General features: G+C 39.6%; 1 protein-coding gene across 1 annotated transcript in view; it reads right to left on the reverse strand.

The window, feature by feature from the left end:
• The window catches only part of tbck (TBC1 domain containing kinase), a 38,855-nt gene that overhangs the window by 10,272 nt on the left and 5,271 nt on the right, over positions 1-23,312 (reverse strand). The window contains exons 13-23 of the mRNA XM_062428608.1: positions 23,073-23,122; positions 22,831-22,960; positions 22,539-22,637; positions 22,374-22,436; positions 22,144-22,270; positions 21,873-21,923; positions 21,681-21,764; positions 20,654-20,739; positions 18,568-18,604; positions 14,521-14,682; positions 6,055-6,227 (exon numbers count right to left, since the gene is read on the reverse strand). Coding sequence (XP_062284592.1) covers positions 6,055-6,227; positions 14,521-14,682; positions 18,568-18,604; positions 20,654-20,739; positions 21,681-21,764; positions 21,873-21,923; positions 22,144-22,270; positions 22,374-22,436; positions 22,539-22,637; positions 22,831-22,960; positions 23,073-23,122 — 1,062 coding nt within the window. The remainder of the gene's footprint in view (positions 1-6,054; positions 6,228-14,520; positions 14,683-18,567; positions 18,605-20,653; positions 20,740-21,680; positions 21,765-21,872; positions 21,924-22,143; positions 22,271-22,373; positions 22,437-22,538; positions 22,638-22,830; positions 22,961-23,072; positions 23,123-23,312) is intronic.

Consider the following 23,312-nt stretch of genomic DNA (forward strand, 5'->3'; position numbering starts at 1 on the left):
CTGCCATAACGAGCAATGTGGATTGTTGCTGAGAAAAAGTCACTCACCTCTTGGACTTTTTGTTTAAAACCTGACCTTCAATCTGGTATCCAATAACCAAAGACAACTAAACTATATACTGAGTGAGCTGATGAATAGAAAACCTGTGTATTGGCTACTGAGACAGTGACTAACCCTGACTTTGATGGCAATAAAGAAATGGTGGCAGAGGGCAGGAAATTCATACAACAGACTTTAAAAAAACTTCACATTTTCCAATTACAATAAGATATTGGCGATGGCGCCAAATGCACAGTAGAGTACTGCATAAGGTGAATGAAAAGTGGAAGTACAGTTCAACTCCAGGGTAATTCAGGGTGTGACTGCCAAAGAACACAACTTCCTGTGTTGATTAAAGTCACCTTACAGTGTATTTTGGCATTTTAAAGACATCTCATAATTGTATTCATTTTCTAATAATGTTTATTATCCGCACTGTTTTGACAAATAACTTAATTTTGTGCTCAAAGTTAAAAAGTTTAAGCTGTGGCTAAAACTGATGTATGACTGAAGTAGAGCACTGCAGTCACGTCATCCTCAGTGGCTCCTGATATCACACAGCCCAGCAACACAAAGTCTCCACTGCCCAGCAGCCTCTGTTGCTCAGCACCAGAGGCTCCGTTGCCTATTCACTGCCCAGTGCCTCTCCGCTGCCCAGCCCCACAGACAGCCAGCCTTGCCAGTGACCTCCCTGACCTCCAGCCATCAGCCAAACCTGCCGCACTCTGCCTGAACACCTCTGAGCCATCCTTGCAGATACCCTGCCTGAGCCCCAGTCGGCTGCCCCTGCCAATGTCCAACCAGACCTCCAATCGGCATCCCCTGCCAGCCCACTGACAGACCTTCAATATCATCAGCCACTGGACTCTAGTCTTGCACTACAGCTGCCGGCCTCTGGTACTGCACTCGAGCCGCCAGCCTCAAGTCCTTCACTCCAGAGCAGCTCAACATCTGTCGTCAACCTCCTAAGTGTCCCAGCGTACGTTGCTGACATAGCAATTCTGCTGACGTCGCCCTTCAGAGCAGCTCTGCCTATCTGCCCTGCTGTCCACTCAACCACCAGAGTGGCTCTACCCATATGTCATGACATGTAGTCCGCCCATCTCTCCTGCCTTCTGGTTGGCCTGTAGGGCAGTCCCAATAACATTGTCAGCCTCCAGGTCAATCTTCAGACTCTAGAAGTTTTGTCATTCTCATGCCGATCCTCCAGAGCTGCTCTACCTGTTACCAGCACCCAGTCCATTGTCCAGAGCTAATCCACCCTTCGGACCTGCCTCCTAGTCATTATCCAGAGGTGCTCCGCACTTCTGTCCTGCCTTCTGGTCTCCCTTAAGACTTGCTTTGCTTATTGGTCCCACATCCTGGTCACCCTCTCGAACCTAAACCTAACCCATCAGCCCAGCCCCAATAGGTCTGCCTGAGGTTTCCCGCTTGGCCTCTTCCCTGTCCCCATGCTGTCTACTTGGGGTTTCCTGCTCTGCCCCTATCCAAGCCCTCAGGCCCTGACATCCCGAGCTTCATTCTTCATCTCCCAGGCCACTTGACCCTGTGTCCCTCCTCCAGATCCCTCCATCTACCCTGCTGGGTGTTCCTGGCAAGCCTGGTGAGATGTCTGAAATAGATCCCTTGAGGGGGGCTGTCTGGCTCTATGTCCCTTTCACCAGCTACATTTCCACTTCCTTTGGCCCCTTAGTTGCCATTTTCCACCAGTCCATCAGTTGCCATTGAACTTACTGACCTCTTTCTTTCCAGATCCTGCCACTCCCATCTGCACTGCAATCACACTTGCTATCACAATAGCTCAGATGCTTTGTTCACTTGTCAGATTGTTGTAGTTGTCATTTTCTTTTTGGTCAGTGCTTTATTGCTTCAGGTTTATGTATCCTGTTACATGGGCCTGTAACGTATCTGTGTCCACTAGCCTGAATGTCTGGACTTTGAGACTGTCATCGCTGCAGCTCTGTGGATTTAACAAAAGTGCTGTTTGGACTTTTTGAACTTGCCACACATTCATGTGTTAATACACCACCCGGGAGAGATTGCACTGTGTTTTTGAGCAAGCTCTATTTGCAGAACAGGCTGAAACCATCATGGTTTTAAACATCACTTTAAAATCATTAATCTCTGTAAAGCCACAGCTATGTCAATATATTTCATTACAAAATGTTGACATTGACCAATCATCATAATATCAACAGATTGCTGCAATAATCACATAGGAGCAGCTTCACCCTGTGAAATTATCTGCTGACAAAGCAATCTTGACTGTTGTTGGCTTTGGAGCAAATAATGTTAACCTGTGGACCACTGTGCCCATTTAAGCTTTGTTGATTGTGACTGACACTGAATACAAGTGGGACAGCTCCATAGAGTTGAACACGCTCATATATCTGTATGAACATGATTTGAGCTCATACACAAGCAGAAAAGATGAGTGGCATTACCTATATCTACTTCTGTAAAATGAAATAATGTCTCTCTTTCTACCTATACAGTATATATAAATATATCCATGCACACATAATACACTGACAGAAATAGGCAAAATATGCAGCCTGCTATTGCCTGAGGCTGATGGTGCACTGTGTGGTGACTTAAATGTCATGATGAGCAGTGCTTGCCAGCCGAGAAGGGCTTAATGACACTTACCCGTCTCACTGGCCTGACAGTGATGAGACTAAACTGGAGCTGCTGATAAACAGACACAAATCCTCTGCAGTGGTTTGTGTTTTTGTGTGGGTCTATGCACTGATGCGCATGGTGCACAGTTGTCAAAAAAAAACTATCACTACATAAATGCAACTGTTGTACAGCCTGGATAAAGCTGGATGACAGGGTCAGTAACTCATTTAAACTGCCTTCACACTGCGTGAATTTAACAGTGCTGAGATTTTCATATATCAAACAAAAGTTTGTAGTTTGTGCATAATTCCTAAAAAAAAAAACATATTTCATCTGCCAAGTCTGCAGTCAGACAATGAGAAGAAAAGCATAATTGAGGCCATGATCTGAGAAAAATGCTGACAACAAATCACCCTCACAGACACCAATTTCCACATAGAGGCTGAAAAAAGATAACATTTGAGCCCAGACACCTAAGTTACAGTGGCTGAAATATAATGTGGCTTTAGTGGTGCATAAGCAACTTTCTATGCACTTAAATCTGGTGACTGAAATGCTTACATACAAGATTATGAGATCTTGTTTTTTCATATTTTGCTCGAGTATTCATAAAAGACTTTAATTTTTCCTATCTGAAATACAGGGGAATGACTTGAAGAGCAGTATTAGCGCTACTAAGTAGATATAACATACGTTACTTATAATTTAGACTTTATGATACAGTGAGTGTCGCTCACTTACTAGCAGTCATGCACAAATTTGTTTCAGAATGCCATGATCAAGAAAAAAAAATTAAGAAAGAGGAGGACAACCTAATGTAACCAGCTACCTGGAGATTAACAAAAATAATGTCAGAGGTTGATGAATTAGAGGCAATTTAATCAATGGTACAGTTGTTGAACACTTTTATATTTGTTTTGAGATGTTTAGATTATCTATTTAGTGATTGAGAGAAAGGAGAAGAAGAGCTTGTTTTCTCCTATTCACTCACTCAAACCAAGCTGACTGGACAGCAGCTGTCCAGTGAGATGGATATCTGTTCACTACGAGGCCTGAGAATCTGCTGACAGGGCCTCCAGCATGTAACACAAACATACATTATCAGCAGTACCACTTTTCTCCTGCATTTCTGGGACTGTCACTTGGGTCCAAACAATGTGGAATACCATTAATAAGAAAAACTGTGATTCAGCATTCGATAGCATCACTCAGAATTGCTTCACTTGAACTAAACCTGAAGCTACTGCTGAGATCGCGCCTGGTGTTGTTGAGTTTTTACAAGCTTAGAAAACGGGAAAAGATACATGAGGTCAAACTCGTTTTTTATATGTCATTCTTATGTCACTCAAAAAAGCTAACCCATTTGTCCAAAATAATAGTGTATAATAAGTGTACGACGATGTTTTGCCGCAGTGTAAATATGTATTGCAAAGTTTGTTTTGAAATGAAGCCATCATAAGAATCACACTGACTCCGATTTTTTTTCTTTTTTTCAGAATATAATCAATTCGATCTTCAACTTCCATTCACTGATGTTTGCATGAACGCCACAGTAAATAAAATGTTTGGATAAGGTGCTTAGTTGACATTGGCAATTCACCATGTACAAACTTTAGGAAAAGATTGACTTGCATGATAATACTTTGCACTATAATTGGTTTACTGTCATTTTGGATTGAAGCAAAAGTGAGGTCAGAAGATATTTACTGGAGTTATTGAATGGTATCACCAAAACTATTAACATCACGTGTTTGAACAACACATCTGTGGGCAATTGTGTCTAGAAAGATGATAGACATATAAGGTAAATACAAAATAATGAATGAGGATGAGTGTTTAATCTGGAAGAAAGACTGAAAGCTTTAAACCGTCAAATTAAATTTGTTTTGTAGTGACTCACTTTATTTTGGTGTTTAAGTGACTCACTTTATTTTGGTGTTTAAATGACGCATTATTTCATGATTGAGCTCAACTGGTAGGTTACTCAATTGTACTCTTGTCAAAACAAAAAGTGGAATCTGCGCTGTCTCCTATAATCATCCAAACATCAACATCATCATGTCTCCTGAGAAAAGCAAACTCAGGATAAACACTTCAATTTCAACCTATTTTCTGTGTTCTCTCTCTACAGACATACTGTACACATGGCTCTGTGCGTATTGTATTCATGAGTCTGCGGTCACTCCAGTCACAAGAGTGACATTTGACTGTGCACTCCTGCCTGAATGTGTTCTGAGGAAGAGGTGGGGTGCAGATAGATGCGGCCATGGATCAATGCCACCACCCATACAAATGAGCCTTGGGTGAATGAGAAAGATTACAGCAATCACTTGGGCACACAGCAGATAGGCCTGACAAGAGTGTGTGAGCTTTCTGGACATGATGCATTCAGGTGTGAAAGGCAAAAAGGGCTGCACAACTAAACAAAAACAAGAGGCTTGGGTGAAAGATGGTATCACATCAATAAACACTTCTGAAAAGTATACACATGTGCCATGTGTGTAATTTTCATTATACATGCATCTGTATCTCTGTATCTTGGGAGAAATGGACCAAAAGCTTTTCGTGACATCATGAAAGTTGAATGCACTTATTGTACTTACTATAGGGTGTTTTGCACAAAAGTGTGTACTAAATGACTCTACTATAAAGTAATGTATTATGCTTGCTGCAAAGCATTTTTTGACAGTGTATTCAAAAGTGTGCTTTTTATGTGTGGATTAAATTATAAATATTTATAAAGAGGATGCATTTGAATGCAAATCAATATTTGGCCAGTTTGGGATTTTAAGATTGAGGTTTCTGTATTGATGTTCTGTATTAAGCATTATGACCATGACATGATATGATGATTGTTATTTGAGAGATCTGAGAGATTCTTTTTCCATTATTAATAATCAATTAAAAAATGGTGAAAATCTCATTGTTATTATTAAAATATTAACCACATTGTTACCCAAATGTAATTATGTTACTACCATGCTGTATGGTAACATGCTATGGTAGAAATTCTTTTCACCTGCTTTCAAAGATACAGATTTTCCTGCAGCATATCAGCAGACATAGTACACAGGGTAAATTGTTATTTAAAAAAAAAAAAGTCCTGTATTACTTTGTTGCAAACATATAGTTTCACTGAAACATGTTTTGTGTCATGTTGTGTCCTTGAACAATCTGTGTTTGGGGTGAGGCAGCGCATGACTTCAGATGTACTCGAAGTCCTAGCTACCTTAGTCTTAGTCCTAGCTAAGACTTCCAGTGTGCTGCATAAAGAATACAGAATGAAAGTACCAGATAGTAATGTCAAACAGTTTGCAACTTTTTAAAATAAAGGTGGCCAACTTTAAATTGATGGTACATTCTCGTCTGTGTGAATGGATGTTTAATACTCACCAGGTCTGTTTTGGGCATGTCCTGGTAGTCAGATGAGTAACATGTTGCTGTTTTCCCAAAGCCATTGTCCCCAACAGCTTTTGGTGGTTGAGCATGTTGTCTGTATGTGGCACTCTTTGGAGTCCAGCAGAAAAGGCTGATGGATTCTCGGACACAGCGCTCAATGTCAATTTCTGCACAGCAAAAAGGAGAAAAGAATACATGAAAATATTATTTGCCAGTGTTGCAGTTGCTCCAAAACTTACATCCAATTAATAATAGTACCAAAAATACAGGCATGGTCAGACATAGCTGTATCCATAAGAGACTACCTCAAAAGAAGAGCTACACCACTCCCACACCTTACCACACAATAACGTAATACCTCGGACGTTCCAGCTTTAATAGTTTAAAGAAACTGACAGATATGTAATACATGTATATGTAATAATGTCTTTTAATAATGTCCTTTTCCTTCAAGTCCACTACTGCTTTTATTTGGTTTGTTAATGTATTATTAATTTTTAATTTATAACTGACAGGATTAATATTTTTTTATCATTCTGTAAAATTCCTTTCGTGACTCTGTCTTGTTTTCCCTTATTTTAATTGTCAATGTGCTGCCGTACGGTTGATCACAAAAAAAATAATAGTACCAAAAACTGAAATGTTATAAATGTGGAAATTAGAAGCCTTGGCTGAACACAGCTGCTTTTTTTTTATACTTGACCTTTTTATTGTCATCAAAATGTACAAACTCAAAAGACAACATTTTTGACAAACAATACAAGCATGCTCAAAGATGATTCTGTCTCCACCTTTTACACTAATGATGTGAATGGAACATAATTTGTGGTATTCACAGCATTAAAATTAAATTAAAAGTTTATATTTTTGCACACGTTTTTCTTTTTTTTTTTTTTGCCTTTATTTGACAGTATATGGCATGGAAGCCGACAGCAAACAGGGAGAAAAAGAGGGGAATGACATGCAGCAAAGGTCCCCTGCTGGAATTGAACCAGAGACACTGCCACCATGCGGCATGTGCAGCAACCGCTCGGCTACCAAGATGCTCCATGTATGTTCCTCTTTCTAGTAACAAGGCCTAATATAGAGGAAGTGAATGGGTAATTCAGAGAATTAACTGTTGAAACCATCCACAGAAATATTGAGAAATAAACAACATGAAAGCTTTTCTCAGCAAAGTCTGACGAAATGACATTTACCTCACCAATGTATTTGGGTGGAGCCCGAGATGTCAAAACCTGGATGAATTAAACCAAAACTGCATTAAAGCGGAAGTATTTTATAATGGATGTGCCTCACCTGACATAGGTTTACCTCCACCTGAAATATTGTACCTAAATTAGGATCATACATCATAACCCCCAAACCCAGAAGAAAAAAAGTAATAAGAATCTCACTCCAGCAGTTGGTTGAAAGTTGGCAATCCTGGTACAACTCTCACATAAAAAAAACAAAAAACATTCATCCTTCATCTTTGGACTTTTCTATTACCACTAACAGCATTTTACATTGACAAATTATTTCAAAAGCTGTGCAAGAATATGTATGAATGGAAAAAATAATGAAAAAACAGAGTGAAGATAAAGAAAGGAAAGTGGGACTTGCTCCCTTGAATCAGTCACAAATCATAAGAGATTATGTAATTGCATTGGGTGAGGTTTAGTTGTGAAAAGTGAGCGTTTAGACCTTGGCATTTTGCTGCCATTAATATTTTTTAAGTAGTCATCCAGCAGTGCCAGTGGCTCTTTAAGATAATGATTGGTCATAGATTTACTTGTGTCCCTCATCTGAGCTCTTGTCGCAAAGTAAGTTTTCATAGCAAAGCAAAATGTCTTGTTCTCCTTCTCCTAATGCCCCCTGGCAGTATCCATCCTTCGCCTGCTTCTTGAGATCAGAATAGAGAGGATTAGGGAGTAGGGACTCACTGGATTAGCCAAGGATTTGGGTAAATTAGGAATTCTTTCCTTCATAGTCTTTTACACTGACAGCCTCTCTCTTTCAGTCCCCTTTTTGTGGATAATAAGCAAGTCTGGCTAATGAGGGCTCCTCGGTATGACCTGCACCTGGCCCAGGCTTAAGTGAAATTATATAGAAGATGTGTCTTTTCCCCCCTGTGTCCCACAGTGGCGTCAAGGTTAGGGGCTTGTCAGCTCTCATGGGACAGGACCTCACAGACTCAGTTACAAGGTTCATTCCAGTGAAAAACACACTGGTGGTCTGAGATTTCTCACCGACAGGCTCACAGGCAGTTCAGGCAAACACATCTTCCCTCCCTAGGGCGACAAATGCTACATGCAATCACTCCTCCTGCTAAAAGAGGCAGGAATGAGGAAGAGGAGATTGATAGCAATTTTAACAAGGCCTGGGCCCAGCAAAGTATTTCAAGGCAGTCAATTCTGTTTCGGGGCAATTTTTCCATTTTGTCAGACAAAATCACACTTTAGTAATTATGTATTGGTGTGGATTGTGGGCTGTTGTTGCCTGAATAGTAGAATAGCATAATTAGTTAAGAGCAGCACACAGGGTTTAAGGAACTGGGACTGTGGCCCAAAGAAGAGAGATCAGACAATAAGATAAGGGAATAAATATGTTTTAATATATGGTTACAGTCCAACCATAAAATATAGACCCAATGTGTATTGTGTTGTGACTGTATGGCTTTAAGGTGTGCATGTATCATTGATGGAAGATAACACTGATGTTGCCTTTCCTCACTTTCTAATTTTCCTTACTTAGCACTGCAGTCATATCAGTGATAAATAAACGATCACATTTTTCCAACATCTCACTCGACGAAATCTGTCCAAACTTGGACAGAGTTGTCACTGTGATGTGTATTTGGTCTTTATTTAAGGCTTAAAAGGAAAAGGATTTTATCACCTTTTTTCTTGGGTATTAATATTATCCTCTGCAGGATTAAGGAGCTTTACCTGTTAGGAGTCCCCAGTATAGACAACGGAACAACAATACAAACTTAAAATGCTTAAGAAGAGTGAAAAGAATATATAATGGTTACTCTAAGATAACAAAAAGCTTCTTTAAGTATATTGATTGAGACTTGAGACCTGACCAGCAGAAAACAAGTTCATGTAACTTAAACTGCAACTTGACTAAAGGAAAGGAAAGGCTTTGCAGAGTGATTTCTTTTGTTTGCAATACAAGATTTAAAAAAAAAAAATAAAAAAAAAAAGATCCAGCTACACATGATGCATAGATGAAAATGCAAAATGTTATACTGTGGTCCCCAGCTAGTCCTTTGTCTTTGAGCCATTTGGTGCTGGACATGTAGCTTACAGTGAGTTATCAGAACTTTTTTCACTGAAAACAGTTGCCTGCTGTGGCTGGAAACAAGGTTGACGAAGGTGGTTAAAGTCAACCAAATACTTACTAAGCTGAAAAACATTAAAGGGGCCCATTTCAACGAACTAGTGCAAAAGGGTTGGACTTACATTAAGTCCCCTCATTAACCTCTGAATCCCTAGGAATGTGTTGCAAGAATAAAACATAAGTTTCTTTTGTTGAAAAGAAAATTGGCTGATGAGCTGCTAACCTGACATTTAATTCATAAAAAGGAAGAATATGGAGTTATAACTGACCAGTCTGATGAGTGTAGAGGTGTGTGTGGTTATACTGTAGCAGCCTGGTGTCATCAGCTGATTTAATAAACAGTGAGCATCTGTGCGTAATGGCACTGTGCTCTGTGCAGCATCTCAGAGGCTGCACATTTATCAACATGAGTCCTACAAGTATAAACAGCTGTGGATAACAGACACTGTACGAATTACCCACATTCATTAACAGATCAGTACAGATGTTTTAACCACAAATGTGCAGATGCTTTTCTAGTTGATTAAAATTACCAAGTGGAAGCGGAGCAGCTTTCCTCTAGAAGCAGACCTGGTTCTGGGATCTATTTTCCACAAAAACACCAAAAACTCACTTTGTGCTTGTCTCCTCCCGTTACGTCACCGTGCATACAGCTGCGCACCACACAGACACAGTGGTGCTTTGTTTTTGTTTATTTATCTTTTAATTACACTTTTATTTCTCTTTGAAAGGGAGTAACAGGTAAACTCAGCAGGGTTTTAAGTATGGAAACCTGATCAGTGTCATCTCAAGAATAAGTGTTAAATATTGTTCAAAAACAGTTTTCATCATATTTACCCGTTCATACAGTTGTGAAGACTGTCCACAGCGGCACTCTCCAAGGTGCTGACACCCCCCCAAACAAACATACACAGTAGCGGAAGACTGATTCTCATTTAATCTCTTATTTTTACAATTGATGAAATCTGATAAATATTATGACTAACCATTATGACATGTATTTTTTTTAATATGTTGATGTAATACTTTTTTTTGTATGTTTTTTGTGCTACTGCCTGTCCCTGTATGTGTAACAGGCAGAGCGTACGCTCATTGTGCACCCGCTTATTAAAGTCTTGATAATGCGCTCTTAAAATACAGTGAAATATGCTCCCGTGACTTCAGACCTGGTTTTTGTTGGTCAGTGGTGCAATTGCTTTCATCTGCCTTAAAATAGCAAAGCATCAACAATGCACCTGAACACACCTCATTTTGAGACCAACACGCCGATGGGTGCACAGACTGGTGCAAATGCATTTGCTATTTTGACAACGTGGGGGCAGGGCGAGAAAATAACTACGTCGATCTGAAACTAACAAATACAGATCAGTTGCGCCCGCCATCCGCAGTGCGCTGAGTGCAAGATGGGGCCCTAAGACTGTCCATGGAGTTGAGTGGAACTGCAGAGGAACTCAGTCACTACTGACACCTTTCACATTACACAGTTATTTGATCCACTGGAATTATAAAAAAAATGGATTTGTACAGCTTTAAAATGTAGTCATTTTCCCCTTTATTTCTTTCCTGAAAGAAACTCTATCTAGCTCAGTCTGTCAATCTTGCTAATGGTGATTGCACACCGGAACCACTCAGAAAAACTACAAGATGATATAATTAATTTTATTTAACGGTTCTAAAACACCTCATGTCAGTCACCCACTAATGAGAACTTCTACTCCTTGCTTGAAGTGAGTCTAGGAAGCTCACAAATTACTTTAACCACAGTTCCTGAGACAATTAATAAATACAGCCTGAGGTCAGTATTGGTAGTTGGTTAATGTTGGTTGGGTGTAATAGGATAGAATATAAGATTATTTTTTCTGTACCCTAATTTCTAAATACTCCAGACCACATCAGCCAAATCTCAAATGTCATGCCAAATTAGTCATGCTTCCCCAATACCAAACCTTCAACATTAATGTTTTACTTCTCCTTCAGCCAGCTTTCTCGAGGTGTCCTTGTGTGCAATGTTGCCATGAGTAGTTTGAGTAGCTCATGGTTGTTTTTCTCAGAACTAAATGTCTATAACCAGAGCTCATCAGTTCTGTGCCCAGCTCTGCTCATTGAGACAGATGCTAATGTCCCGTGAAGGCAAATGCTGCTGCATCATCAGTAAACACACAGTTCCTGTCAGCTGGAGAGCCTCTCCGGTCCATTGTGAATCAATGAAGTCTCCAAATAAGAGAAAGTTATAGATTACCTGAGGCTACAAGACTAAGCAAATGGGAATCACAAAATGAGATTAATTGCAAACAAATGGTAGCCTGAGATGTATTGCTCACTCTAAGGCAAAATGGTGCAGCATAGGTCTTACCTGTTTCACTTTCATTTTAATTCAGTCTATGATATACTGACAGTAATATCATTCCTTACACTTAATTGAAAATACTATAACCATATTTTAGTCTTTCATGATAGTCTGGGGGCTTTTTGCTGTTAGTTGTACAGTAAGTAAAAAAAAACAAAAAACACCATTCCACGAAATGAAGTAATGTTTCAATGAAGTTGAAATTCTGTGTAATTTTGACAATTTGGGGAACGAGTAACTGAACGTGATGTCGTAGTCTGTGGCACTTCCCTTAAATTTGGACCTCCTCTCTTCATTTAAATATTGGCAAGTATAGATTTCACAATGTAATGTGTAATAGGCTTGTCACTAAGAATTATTGTCAGTAGCCCCATTTATTGCCTCGAGGGCGGGAACGAGAGGAGTTTGCCTGAATCATTTAAGAGCTACTATCCTGTAACATTATTTTGACCGTTAACTTTTATTCTAACAGTTGCAGACAAGAATAGAATTTTCTTATTTCACAACTAAATGTCAAGTCTACTTACGTGTTCATCTATCTCTCTGAACCTTGGATTAAGTCAAAATGTATAATATGTCAGAGTCTTCATTACTGGATATGGGACTCCATGATGTACAGACTAGAATGGACAAAAATGTACCACGACTGGTACAAACTGGGAAATTATGTGTACTGACAGAATTAGGTTTTATTGACTAAAATGTATCAAATGTATAACTCCAAGTTGATTATGTGAATATACATGTTTGGGGGAAAACACAAACATTAAATCAGTCATGCACTGTTTTGTTTTAATAATGTTAGATTGTTAGGAGAACATTTTTTATTCGAAAACAAACTCTTTAAATGTTTCTTTCCATGTGTGCTACATAAATATATTTTGTCTATTGTTCTTCCTTTAAAATACCCAGCCAGCATCAGGGTATGTTTTTCTTGCTCCACACACGCAGCTCCTGTAGTTACAAGCATGTGGAGCATGTGAAGTCGGCTCTGAAACAAATGAATGTAAGCCTCAGTTGTATGAGGACATCAATTCTGCACGCCACATGGCAGAAAGGAGCAGGTGCAGGCCACAAATCACAGGATATCTTCCATAACTCACAGATTGTGTTCGTGTGTGTGTGTGTGTTTGTGTAACTACATGAATGTGGTGAGACACAATGACCTGTAAAACACCACTTCCAACAAAGGCTGACAAGCTCTATTTGAGACTTATATAACATACTTATATAACAAGGCCAAACCTATGTTTACTTTCAAATGTTATGCATTGCACCACATGCACTGCAAGCCAATGAATGATACAGTCATTTAAAATATTGACAGCACCATTCAAGTGTTGTGAAGGATTAGGAAAGGAAAACCCCAACCATGCACATTTCATGCCAATAAACCCATAGTAGTATGACTTCTGCTGTTATTAAGCAGGGATAATAAATATTGTGCTGAACTGTTTGGTATTAGATTGGGTTTAGCACTCTGTGTGTGTAAGACGTTATGTAAAAGTATCTTGAGTGAGATATTAGAAGATGTCTCAAAGCTTAAATAAACAACTCCTGTCTGAGGTCACTCTACAACCCAGAATTCACTCCTAATATAGTTCAGAGAGAGTGCCAGATACTACACTGTAACAACCCAGGTATACACAAGCTGCAATAATGAGGCTGGCAGTTATATACAGAAAGGAGATGGCAGAGGCAGCCACTCTCAGGAAATCTTGCCAAAGAAGCTGACTGCAGCTCTAGGCCAACATATTTTACCTTTATAAGGAGAACTGGCTCTCCATTTCCCTTCCGCCTCAATCACATGAATCTGTTGGACTTGGGCAGTAAAACATAGTGAAATATGGCGACACTGAATTTCGGCAGGAGGGGAGGCTGCCGGCTTTAGTTTACAGAGTGCTGCAGCTTCCCTTTTGGACAAATCGTCCCTGTCTCTGTTGGTTTTAAAACCCCAATGTCATGCTGCCTTTCAGCCAGAAAAAAGGAGGGCTAAGCTGCATTTGGAAATAGAGTTTTAAAGGAAATTGTTTGAGCTATCCCCCAGGCGAGAGGTACATTCTGAAGACATACATTATGAATGCCACTCTTGGATTTTATGCCACCGGTGTATAATGAGAAGTAAAGAGATCTAATATTTGCGTTGTGCAAAAACCAGATGCAGGTAAAATTTATGTGACTTTCCTAATGACGGATTACACCCTGTTCCTTCTCTGTCCTGATATTCTGTCAGTGTCCATCGCCATTACCATATCTTTTCCCTAAAGTGCAGGCTGTCATTCAACTCTCTAACAGTAACTTTGCATTAGTTATCTGTAGTTGCTTCAGGCAGCCTGCTAGCATCACAGCAGCAAGAACCTGGTTTAATGATGTCGTCCCAGTGCGGCTAAACAGTCAACACCAACGAAAGATGAACTTAAATCTCTGAATAAAGACAGTAAGTGATGGGATCGCTGGAGATCCAAACAGGTTGTGATTTCTGTAGCAGACATTTCTCAGGGTGCAGCGGATGACTGCTCGACAGATGCAGAGCAGAGCATGGTATGTTAAGAGCATACAGTATGGGAGTATGTCTGTGTAGGAGTGCAGTGCTTGCTTTGAGGATATCACCAACCCAGACACATCAGCACACATTAGTACTTGGAACAAAACACAGCTTTGTAGCAAACAGGGCAGTTGCTGAAACAGATGGACATCCTACAGTATTTCTGTGTGATTTCAGCTGTTTATAATTGCAGAGGTACTACGGTTTAACTCAGGCTAAAAATAAGAGAATAGATTCTCACCTGGCAGGTCAGAGAATAGCAGGATACACTCATTGAAGCCATTAGCCAAGAGACGGTCCCTGAGCTGCTGCAATATGGCCACGCCGATACAGAAGGGAAAGGAGGAGTTACCCAGCAGAAGTGTGTCCCACAGGTGGAAGATCTTGTGCAGTGGAAACACGTCTGTATTGCAAGTACATAAAGACAACAAAGGGGACTTACAAAATGACTGAATGCACAATTGTCTGAAAATGCAAATCCCTTGAGGGATGCTGCAAGCAGGACAATAGCATGCAACATGCACACAGTGAGAAATAAGGAATCAGTTTGTATTTAATGAGTATAATTTGCATGTGCATAGTACATTTACTTAACATGGTTCCATTGCTTCAAAATGGGAAGCTCACTAAGATATATTGTGCATTCACAAGGTTGCCTGGAGAGATATTTGATGTGGGGGCGGCAGCTGGGAAAATGTTGTTAAGTGGGTGTTGTTTTGGAAAAATGGTATGAAGATCCTCAGGATCTTTGGAGGAAGGAACCTGCGCAGGTCATTTCAAGCAAAATAAAACCACATCCTGATAGTACGTCCCACAGCAGTTATCATTTCAATCATATTACTTTCAGTAAAATGTAATGTTTCCTCCCTTTTGAGATTCATGCATGAGATCCAGTATAGTCCACCTGTTTATATCATCTCTGAGCTGGATGCTAGGTGGTAGACATGTGTGGGTAGAGTGTGACTGTGTTAGACTGTGAGAGCAAGAATGGTGAGAAAATGCCTCATAGGGTCTGCACCACATTAGCAGTCAACTGAGCAGATCGTTGCATGTGAGTGACAGTCAATGGGTCTGGGCGTGTGTGTGTGTCTGTGCGTGAATAGAAGATGACCCTCCAACCTTGTCTCATATTGGATTGGGGACATTAGCAGTCAGAAGGGCACACCTTCTGAATACTGGACTGACACACTGCCTCAGGGGGAGGATAAGGGGTAAAAGGGTCACACCTCACACTTTTCACCCCAAGAGTGGTGTGTGTGTGTGTGTGTGTGTGTGTGTGTGTGTGTGTGTGTGTGTGTGTGTGTGTGTGTGTGTGTGTGTGTGTGTGTGTGTGTGTGTGTGTGTGTGTGTGTGTGTGTGTGTGTGTGTGTGTGTGTGTGTGTGTGTGTGCATGTGCACGTCTTTTTTTATCTTTTTTTATCTTTAAGAAAACCAATTTCAGCTGAAAATCAACATTGTGAGGACATTTTGGCTGGTCCTCACAACATCAGGGCAATTTAAGGGAATTTAGATTTTAGAATTGGATTTAGGTTCAGTTTACGTTAAAGGTTGGGTTTAGGTAATTAGTAGTGATGGTTAAGGTTAGGGTAAAGGGCTATCTCATGGAGTGTCTTCACTAGGATATAAAGACAAACGTCTGTGTGTGTGTGTGTGTGTGTGTGTGTGTGTGTGTTTGTGTGTGTGTGTGTGTGTGTATTCAACTGAAGAATAAAATACTGCAGAACTTATATTAAACAGTTGATGGAGTATGTACAGATCACTTTGGACACAATTAATGTAAATCACAGGTTGTGTTGGGTCCTAAGGCTAGTAAAGTTATAATACAATAATCTAAAATTGCATCTAGAAGGAAAAACATTATTCAAACAGTTGTACTGCAAGGTGGACTAGCACCTACAAGACACAGAGGTTAATTGCATATGACTTAATTTGTAACAATAATCTGTGACCCCTGCTAATATGCTCATATTTCAGAGCTCAAACTGTGCTCAGAGGAAGGAGAAAAAACATAATGCTGTCATCACCTGACATACTGCATGCAGAGAACCAGCCAAAATAAAACCTTTATGTACCTCGGATGCAGCACAGATGGTGAAAGGACTCCTACGTGATGCTAATTTAGGTTTCCACTTATGAGAGGTACAGGTCCAAGTACAGTAGTGCTGGAAATATGTTGTCGAGACTCATTAGTTTTGTTAAAAACTAAGAATAATTCAGAAAGAAAGACTCACAGCTGTCAAACTTGATCAAATGGTTTACAGTCCCCTCTCTGTGCATACTAGCGGATGACAAAACATCATAAACACCCCACAATATAACACAGTCCATTTTAACACACAAACTACACTCTTAAAATGTCATACTTTTCAAGACTCTCATGATACATGCTGGTTTGTTTCATCATTGAGCATTACAGTACAAGCTTCACAAAGGTAGCAGGTATTGAAGGGCTGTTGAAATGGCTTCTACTTGAGAGATCTTTTTGCTTCTGTCCACCTCAGCGTATGCATGTGCATCCTGTATCTTCTCACGTGAATACCTCAATAGCTAATAGGACCTTGTGAGTTCATCTGATGCTTTTTCTATAATTGTTAATGCTTTCAAAGCCTTATAAAATCTTGAGGGGAAAAAATAGTAGCAGGTGTTTATGGTATTGGTGCTGTTGAAAAAGTTAATTAAAGAGAAAATACATTAATGGGTAGGATGTGGTATATAACACCCAATTGAGGCAACTCAGAATAGTAAAAATATAGAATTCTTTAATAAATATCAGCAAAGCAAGTTATAAAAATACATTATGCTGCCTTCCTCTGGTTTCCCCTGAGGAAGGCAAGTGTGCTGATAAGCATTGATGTATTTTTATATTGTTTTAAATCCATATTAAAACCTTTTTATTTTCATCATCCACTTGAGCGCCTGGAATTGATTTTGTCTGCCACATCCTACTCATGGATCCAGACATCTTTAATAATCGTCTCAAAACTCTTCTGATGAACTGCAGATCAGCATACATTAATTGTGTATTTTTCAGCTGAATGTAAAACCTTTAAATGTAATCAATGCACTTGAAATACAGTAGCTTTACTGTGATAAGAAGAATCCCAACACCCACAGTTCCCCGAATTCTTCATTTCATAAAATATCTTAAGCACAAATCTAATTGGGTACATTGATAGTCTTAGGTAAGACTAGGTAAGTCACTACTTAGATGCAGGGAACGTTGCACACTAGCCCACAGGGAGCACTATTAAAAGCCTGTAAAGTCTATAGCTTAGTTCCGCCACTCTGTTTAGTCACAGAGTCACAGAGATGTGACACTTGGTACAGACATGTAACTGCATACTAAAGAAAAAAAATGAAGGAAAAAAAGTCTACCATCTGTTTTTTGGTTGTAACTTTGTTTTTTTATTTTAAGAATTACCCATCACAGGTCTGAAGGAGGTGATGATCACAGGTGATAATGATAATGACTTTACTTAATTTAATTAATTAAAATGGAAATATTTATTAGGCTACTGCTTCAAAACCTCTCTGTCAATCAATTGAATCTGAAAATGTACATTTAGCGCACGTGTGTAGAGCTGTTTGCATGATTGACCATGAAAATTAAATTTTTGACCTTTGAAATATTAGTTTTACAAAGAGAAAAAAAAAACAACTCTCAAATGTCTTCCACTAGCTTTTCTCAGGGCTTTCAACCATATCAACCATGACATTGTCATGAATTTATCATTTTATTTTATAAGATCCATGACCACCAAAATGCATCAACTGATGAAGAAAACGAGATGCAATTGAAAGCTCAGGTAAAGGGTTATTGAGTAGTATTTTGTTGTATTAAGTTGTATATAGAGTTAGGATTTTCTTGTCATAATATTTGATATTCATGTTTGTTACATCTTTTACCAGAGGGGGGAAAAACATTGCTGCAAGCAGCTGTCTCATCAGCTTAATATGTTGGGAGTTATGGATGTATTTAGATGAATACAAAATAAAGCTAAATAAAGATGTGCTGGTGAAAATGTGAGGTAAGGTAGGAATGAGTGGTCAAGTCCTTTCCTTTCAGGACCAGAATTAATTAGCGGCTGGAATAAAGGTCACCAAAAGAAAAAAATAGAAGAAAAAAAAAACACCCTACAGAACTTGCCCATACTGGAGCCACTGACCTTTTCAGTCTCTTTTATTGATACTATAATTGAAGCAGACTCACAATACCCTCTGAAAAAATGTGGATTATGCCCACTGCTACACCATATCCACATTGAAAGAACAAAGAAAAGCTACTTACGTGTAAACATAGTCAGGAACCATGGAATAGCATAAAGCTGTGAGATGAGAAACATAGAGAAAAAAAGATATAAGCACATTTATGAGATAACGAAGCATTTATCTGTATTTTGCAGATATACAAAGTGTCAAAATAAATTGCTAAGAGCTTAAAAAAATGAACCGCTTTCTCACGAGGGAGATTTCTGTCTAAAAGAAAAGCACACGGCTGCACATCTCTAGGCCTTGGAGAAACAGAAACAGCAATAAAGAGCAAACTGCTGATTTTGATTATTAGTCAATGGGGGAAAGCTAACAATGAATCTCATTATACTGATTTTGTCATCCCTCCTCCTTTTTTCTCCTACTTCACTCTCTCCATTCCGTACTTCCCCAGGAGGAAATGCATAAAATTAAAATTAAAGCACATACACACACGCACACACACACACACACACACACACACCATTAACCACCTGTTCTAACACCTGCCAATTGCTGGCAACCATCACTGGCGCTCTGTAATATTCATCAGCAAAGGGTCTAGAGCAGTGTAGGAATACTGGAGCTTATCTCAGCCAGTTAATTGATAGCTAATTGCGGGAGAGCTGGTGACTGTTAAGTGGACCTCTTCTGTGCCCAGGAGTGATGAGCTGGAGAGAGCCACTGCACTTCGAGTCTCAGCCTCAATTTTAACAGCTCGGTAGCAGGACTGCGAGTCCAGCCAGATTGGATTAGGGTAGGTGTAAATGGCAGACCCAGGAGAGTTGATGTAGCCAAATTGAAAATGGCCTGAATTAAACCACTGGCTACATGCAGTCCAATTCTCAGGCTATGGTATAAGGCATTACTTCAGAAGAGTTCATGAAAACCCCAACATTTTGAAGATCACTTGTGGTTTCTGTATATTTGAACAAGATTTTGTCTAATTTTGAAAGGCAAATTGTATTAATTCCGGCCATCTTTTGTTATGCATATATGAGAAATCAAATCAATTTCATACTGCAGCATCATTTGGTCTTTAGGGACAATGGATATTTTGCTTCAGTAAAACAACAGTTTAGAGTGTTCTCTGAAGTTCATAGAGGGAAAACGGGATTTACGGTCTGTAAAGTCTAATTACTGGGATTGACATCAAGCATGAAAGCTGTACCAACAAAGCTTGTTCCAGTATTATCCTAGCCTAACAATGAAAACATACATACAAAGTCCCCTTTCAAAGGCAAGTCAATGCTGGTAGTGCTTTACATGCAGCAAGTGTCATGTCAGCATCACAAGAGCATGCTTTTCTACAAGGAGTCAAGCCTAAACAACATAAGAGCAAGATATTGAAATCAGAATAGCACATTTTTTCAAGGTAATGCTTTGTTTAAAAAAATGGATTAACACCTATGGTGCAGGCAATGTTTATGCAACAAGCTAATGGTCTTTTCTTCCACACAATTTAAGTTATAACAGGCAATCAACAGTCACGGTTTCATGATTCACTTGCACAGTTAAGAAAAGGAGCCACATCATTAAATTTGAAACTGAGAGTAGCAGAAAAGAGGAGGAGGAGGCTTAAATCCCTGACTCCTCTGTGATGAAGACCCCACTTTTCATCGGGTAATATCCCAGAGGCCAGTCCACAGGTGACACACATTCATCAGCAACAGAAACCCTGGAGAGACAGTGGAGACTTTAACCTTGTCACTGTCTGAGCTGTGCAGTAAAGAGGAAGCGAAGGGCAAGAAGAGGTGGCACAGAGTAAGAGAAATAATGTAAGCCTGGCAGAGGACAATCATTAGGCGTGCCTGGCAGACATTAGTCGCTGTATAAATCATCACCAGTGGACTACAGGGAGAACTTGACCCTCGCCACAAATTCTAGAAAGGAAGATGCGGAACAAAGAAAGTCATTGGCAATGAAAAGATATACATAGTGATCTACCGGTGGTCATTTCCTTTGCCCCCGATGCAGAGACAGACACCACAATCATTTCTTACTATCTTTGACTTCCCAATAAGGGTAAACTTGCTAAAGAAGACAAATGCTGTTATCTTAATTTGTCCTCTACTGCCGTCTAATGTCGTCAGTCTATCAGGACACTTGCACTCTTGGTCACTTACATCTGGGATGAAGCCAATCTCATTTAGGTGGTTGCTTAGCTCTGGGTCATGGAAGGCAATCATTTGGGAGAAGACAGTCAAGTACTCTGAAACACAAGCAAAAGGACAAGAGGTCTGTACATAATTTATTGTGTGGCTTGTGCACTAAAACCTAAAAGGAAGTGTGTGCTCATCAGAACACACACAGTAACAACGGAAAATGCAAAAAGTATAACAATATACATAAACGTACAGCAACATACCTAATAAATGATTGGGTTTACTAAATCAGTCACCATTCATTATTACGTATCTTTACGTAGCTTTTTTTCTTTTCTATATTTTGAATGATCAAAATGAGACAGAAACAGTTGGAGGTAGACTGCTGATCTGCATCCTTGGAGCCTGACTTTTGTACATGTCGAATGGGAAATCATGCAGCGTAAGGCTGTGCCACCTCCATTCTTCACAATGTAAGTGAACAAAAGAGCTCTGACCAGGCAGATCAACATAAGCTGGCACTCAAGGGCATCTAACAGCACAAAGAAATGATAATGGCCACATTCCCCTCAAGGTTCAAGAGGTGTATGGTGTAGATGTTTATCCGTCACTTAGGAATTGCTTGTGACATTTCCCTGCAGGCTTTTGCAGTTTCATTTGTTTCCCTATCTCCGAATGATGTGGCTCAGCTGCAAACTCCATTAAGACAGACTGAAATTAGTTTTCATAGCTTCGGAACAACATGGAGCCAAAATTTAATCAACACTGAGCTGATAGCCTGTTGCTCTGTGCCAGCCAATGATAATTTGTTTTTGAACTTCACTGAGTGCTCTGACCATGTTTAATACTTATAGCATTACTTAACTTGCACTGAAACAAAAAAAAACTGAATGGCTGTATTGAAAACAAGTAATATCGAAAAATAAGTGTGAGTGTGTAGTTTATATCTCAATCAGGAGAAACCAAAAAGTGTGTCAATGTGAAAAACACAGCAAAGCAGAATAACTTTTCCAGTTACACAGCAAGTGCTCATTCTTATAAATCTCACCTTGGATGACATGAGAGTTGTCCTTCAGGAAGAAGTTGTACAGGTATTTGGGGATGAAGGCGGACATGCAGGCATATGCCAGAGCTGTGAAGAGTATCACATAAGGATGAAAGAAATTCGAAAAACTGAAGGGAGGGATAAAAACACTCAATCGTAGTATGATATACACTATGTTCAAATGGAAATTGTCACCTTCATTGTTGAAGTTCAAGTAAAGGAATGGGGCACAAAGTGAATCCAAACCTGAAATGAAGAAGTTAATAGAATAAACATACATTTGTTGTAGCAAGACATAATTTTACCTCCATGCAAGACACAGAGTTTACAAGATGTGACGAGACCACCCCCTAGTGTCCAGTCAAATATAATACAATAAGGAATCATGTAAGCCAATGAAGTACAGATGGGAAAATAGATATGGAAAAAGCAACACAGAAAAAGAAGGATAAAGGGGGTAACTGACCCTGCCAGTAGACCAGGTCAGGGTGTGAGACCACCCAGGCTTTCAACACGCGCCTGAATTTGATGTGGCCCTGAGGAGATGACAGCAGCTCATCGTACTGGTGGCAGCGTGGGATGTCCACCTCAATCTGTACATGCACAAAAACATGCATAAGAAAACACTTGAAAGTTCAATTTAATTTTAACACTGCAAAGAATTCACTCAGCATTTTACTGTTATGCATACATTACCTGTCTGTCAGTTGGTATGGGAGTATCCTTGTCTATGCTTTCATATTTGGCTTGAATGTCTCCCTGCGCAAAAAAAGACACATACAAGTGTTGACGTTAAAAGGTGTTCACATTAAAATTAAAACTACTGCTTTTTTTCCAACAGGAACCCAATTTCTCTTGTACTTCAATGCCCAGCAGTGCAGCCCATGCCAGTCCTCGCACAAGTGGGGGAATGTCGACTCTGGCCTCTTTCCACACTAAGTTCTTCTTGTAAGGATAGGCCTGGAGGAAAAATAGTCCAGTTTAATTTAGCAATAACCTGCTTAAATAACAATAATTATAAATAAATTAAATTAAATTATTGTAAATTAAAATCTTTGCACTTTTGTGTGTGTATCTATGTAGCAGGTGTATCATCCTGTGTGAGAATAAGTGTGTTGATGTGTGTACGTATGAATTTCTATGCAGCCCAGACCTTGAGCAGCCTGTCAAAGAGGATGATGCGGATGAGTTGGTACTCTGTGTCTCTCTCACGGATGATGAGTGGCAGTGTGACGGTGGTCGACAGCTCATTGCTGCTGTTGGACTGGGGCAGACTTGACTGTCTGAAAGAAGGAGAAGTAAAGGGAAGATGACATTACTCAAGCCAAAATAAATGATAGGGTGATGTGAAAAATAGTGACAGGGAAGGATATGAGGACAGCGGTGAGTACTTACTCGTCTTCCAGTAGAGGGTAGTAGGCTTCTCCTGCTACATCCTTCAGTCTCTGAAAAAGGCAGAAAGAGGCTCATCTCAAAAGCATAATATGCATTAACATTTAGGTTCTGTTACACTGGCCAATTTTGAATCCAGCTACATTATAATTAAATAATTATTAAAATTATCATAATTAAATAATAGTGAAATTAAATTTAATGGCACACCTCAAGTGATGTTATAAATTGTGATGAAACAGC

The sequence above is a fragment of the Scomber scombrus genome, chromosome 2 (genome assembly GCF_963691925.1).
Source record: "Scomber scombrus chromosome 2, fScoSco1.1, whole genome shotgun sequence".
NCBI lineage: Eukaryota > Metazoa > Chordata > Actinopteri > Scombriformes > Scombridae > Scomber > Scomber scombrus.